General features: G+C 42.4%; 1 protein-coding gene across 1 annotated transcript; it reads right to left on the bottom strand.

Annotated features, from left to right (window-relative positions):
• Positions 1 to 670: 670 nt before the first annotated feature.
• Positions 671 to 2369, bottom strand: LOC121567044 (multidrug and toxin extrusion protein 1-like). The gene is made up of 5 exons (XM_041876984.1): positions 2165 to 2369; positions 1690 to 1791; positions 1400 to 1468; positions 1040 to 1188; positions 671 to 788 (listed from the first exon to the last, which is right to left on the bottom strand). The coding sequence occupies exons 1-5, from the start codon at positions 2321 to 2323 to the stop codon at positions 710 to 712; spliced, it is 558 nt and encodes a 185-aa protein (XP_041732918.1). The 5' UTR covers positions 2324 to 2369; the 3' UTR covers positions 671 to 709.
• Between the last annotated feature and the right edge of the window lie 1265 nt (positions 2370 to 3634).

Raw genomic sequence — 3634 nt, 5'->3', positions numbered from 1 at the left:
GTTTACAGTCTAACCAGACACCTAGATATTTGTAGTTGTCCACATACTCTAGGTCAGACCCGTCGAGAGTAGTGATTCTAGTCGGGTGGGCAGGTGCAAGCAGCGTTCGGTTGAAGAGCATGCATTTAGTTTTACTAGTGTTTAAGAGCAGTTGGAGGCTACTGAAGGAGTGTTGTATGGAATTGAAGCTCGTTTTGAGGTTTGTTAACACAGTGTCCAATGAAGGGCCAGATGTATACAAAATGGTGTCGTCTGCGTAGAGGTGGATCTGAGAGTCACCAGCAGCAAGAGCGACGTCATTGATATACACAGAGAAAAGAGTCGGCCCAAGAATTGAACCCTGTGGCACCCCCATAGAGACTGCCATAGGTCCAGACAACAGGCCCTCCGATTTGACACATTGAACTCTATCTGAGAAGTAGTTGGTGAACCAGGCGAGGCAGTCATTTGAGAAACCAAGGCTATTTAGTCTGCCAATAAGAATGCGGTGGATGAGCGTTTTCCTGTTGATTTATGGCCTTGTACAACTCATTCAGTGCAATCTTAATGCCAGCATTGGTTTGTGGTGGTAAATAGACAGCTATGAAAAATATAGATGAAAACTCTCTTGGTAAATAGTGTGGTCTACAGCTTATCATAAGATACTCTACCTCAGGCGAGCAAAACCTCGAGACTTCCTTAGTATTTGATTTTGTGCACCAGCTGTTGTTTACAAATATACACAGACCGCCATAGATGTACTCACTGGGAGTGCTGGCATAAAAATCTTCACATAGATCTGAGACAACCTAAAGTGACATAAGAGAGCTCTATCAGAATGATCCAAAACAGTAATCACATTCTACAAACCAATCTCTACATGTCACTTGTGAATGACAGAAAACAGACACATTCAGAGATATAGTCTGCGTCCCAAATGGTACCCTATTCCCTATGGGCCCTGGTCAAAAGTATGGCACTATTAGGGAATAGGGTGCCATTTTAGACGTCTATTAGATCTGGGGTAACTGTGTGCAGTGACTGGAGGGGTCTGACCTACCAGGCGACCTCTGGGCTCTGTTTGACAGCCAGGAGGATGGGTTCTGTGTTGATGAGAATAGCCCAGCATGGGAAACAGGCCAGAAGTTGAATGAGGATGGCTCTCTGTAGAATGACCCCAACTTTCAGGAGGTTGCGGCTCCCAAAGGTCTACAGGGAGCAATAATCAAGTTCATCTTTGAGTGGCACGGCAGGATAATGTAGCTCTTGTCCAGTGCGTTACATGCAGCTTGCTGATGCTGAGCGATAGCAAGCCATGTGTGACCCCATGGACCAGAGCTAGGATGACGCTGCTTTTGGAAACATTTTTGGGACAGTGGTCTGAGTTAGGAGGAGGAAACAGACTAGGTTTCATACCTACCTGAGAAATGAGTGTGTCACACGCTGATGATAAACCAGACCCAATGGAGATACCTGTAACATTAATCACCTGGAAGACCAGAACAGAGATTTTGAGAAATTGGTTGAAAATGTCAATTTCATAGTGTGCTGTATTTTAAACGGTTATGCAATATTATCACGACTAGGTACCAGTCTGTTTTTGCCATCATGTTTGGCATGACACGGAGTGGCAGAAGTCACATTATGGCACAAACAGACTGGTACCCAGTATAATATTACCCACAATTGTTGTAATCAATCAATACTTACAGCAATGGCGAGAGCCACCCCTGCCAGTTCTGTCTTCCCCAAATGGCCACAGAAAACTGTACTGACGAAACTCACTAAAAAGACCATGAGCTGAGCCATAACCTGGTGCCGATACAACCACAACATTTGATAAATCAGTTCAGTTGATGTAGTTGTACATACTATCAGGAATATGTGTAGAGAATAGGCCTAACACTCTGAAGTGTTATACATGCATCAAATGTATGGTTTGAGGTCATTAAAAGTAATTCAGGTTAAACAGGCCAAGTGATAGATGAAGTGATGAAAAAACATATCAAGTGTGCCAGATCAAGGCTAACCTATAATTAGCCAGTGTACCAGAGCCTTTAAGTGAATTCAGTATTATATAAGCAACACTGCTAATTAACAATAATAATTGAATCTAGAAATGTACGGTTTCATATAACTCTGAACTAATTGTGGACACAAAAAATGTAATGAAGATGTTTCTTACCAAAGGCCCAGCCATTGTTGTTAATTCAATCATTTCTTTTTTGAAGTCAACAGGAATCAACCTGCGAATACATCTCAAACAGTTCCCACATATTGTCAATGAATGTGAAGAACTTTCATTCCGATTCGTCCTGCTCTCTACAATTCCATTAGTATCCATTTCTAAAGACTGTCACTCAGAAAAGTCTGCATGGTCAAGTAAGATCAAGGTGGTATTCTAGCTACCAGCTGCCAGAGTGAGACTTCCTATCTCATGACGTCCTATGTCACTTCCTGTCTCTGATTTAGCTTTACACTGGCAATCTCAACTAGCATTGTTAAACATGATTACCAATCCACTGCTGGACAAAGTTCACAGTATTTTGTCAATTCTGCAACTGCACCAGATGATGGAGCTCTTTCCTTATGAACTCTGCAAACTTCAACATGGTTTGAAAATAAAGTATTTTTTCTCTGAGGCCATGCTTGAGAGCATCAATTTTGCTCAATAGCTGATCAACGACTGAGCAGACTGGCACATCTACAAATAATGAGTAGTCATTTAGGATGATTTGTAGATCAGTCAGTCTTTTGTCACCGACTGCAATGTAGTCGATTTCAAACACAACTAGGCACTTTTAACAATGACATTCACAAAGGTCTAAAGCTGTAAAAGCCTCTGAAAGAAAGTTGATGGTACAGTGGGGAAAAAAAGTATTTAGTCAGCCACCAATTGCGCAAGTTCTCCCACTTAAAAAGATGAGAGAGGCCTGTAATTTTCATCATAGGTACAAGTCAACTATGACAGATGAATTGAGAGAAAAAAATCCAGAAAATCACATTGTAGGATTTTTAATGAATTTATTTGCAAATTATGGTGGAAAATAAGTATTTGGTCACCTACAAACAAGCAAGATTTCTGGCTCTCACAGACCTGTAACTTCTTCTTTAAGAGGCTCCTCTGTCCTCCACTTGTTACCTGTATTAATGGCACCTGTTTGAACTTGTTATCAGTATAAAAGACACCTGTCCACAACCTCAAACAGTCACACTCCAAACTCCACTATGGCCAAGACCAAAGAGCTGTCAAAGGACACCAGAAACAAAATTGTAGACCTGCACCAGGCTGGGAAGACTGAATCTGCAATAGGTAAGCAGCTTGGTTTGAAGAAATCAACTGTGGGAGCAATTATTAGGAAATGGAAGACATACAAGACCACTGATAATCTCCCTCGATCTGGGGCTCCACGCAAGATCTCACCCCATGGGGTCAAAATGATCACAAGAACGGTGAGCAAAAATCCCAGAACCACAAGGGGGACCTAGTGAATGACCTGCAGAGAGCTGGGACCAAAGTAACAAAGCCTACCATCAGTAACACACTACGCCGCCAGGGACTCAAATCCTGCAGTGCCAGATGTGTCCCCCTGCTTAAGCCAGTACATGTCCAGGCCCGTCTGAAGTTTGCTAGAGTGCATTTGGATGATCCAGA

The sequence above is a fragment of the Coregonus clupeaformis genome, chromosome 5 (assembly GCF_020615455.1).
Source record: "Coregonus clupeaformis isolate EN_2021a chromosome 5, ASM2061545v1, whole genome shotgun sequence".
Classification (NCBI taxonomy): Eukaryota; Metazoa; Chordata; class Actinopteri; order Salmoniformes; family Salmonidae; genus Coregonus; species Coregonus clupeaformis.
This window is presented reverse-complemented; position numbering and strand designations above follow the sequence as displayed.

Coding starts and splice junctions, on each gene's coding strand:
- LOC121567044 (XM_041876984.1), bottom strand. CDS start 2,323: ATGGATACTAATGGAATTGTAGAGAGCAGGACGAATCGGAATGAAAGT. Junction 1,792..2,164: donor CAACAATGGCTGGGCCTTTG/GTAAGAAACATC, acceptor TATCGGCACCAG/GTTATGGCTCAGCTCATGGT. Junction 789..1,039: donor CAGAGCCCAGAGGTCGCCTG/GTAGGTCAGACC, acceptor ATGTCACTTTAG/GTTGTCTCAGATCTATGTGA.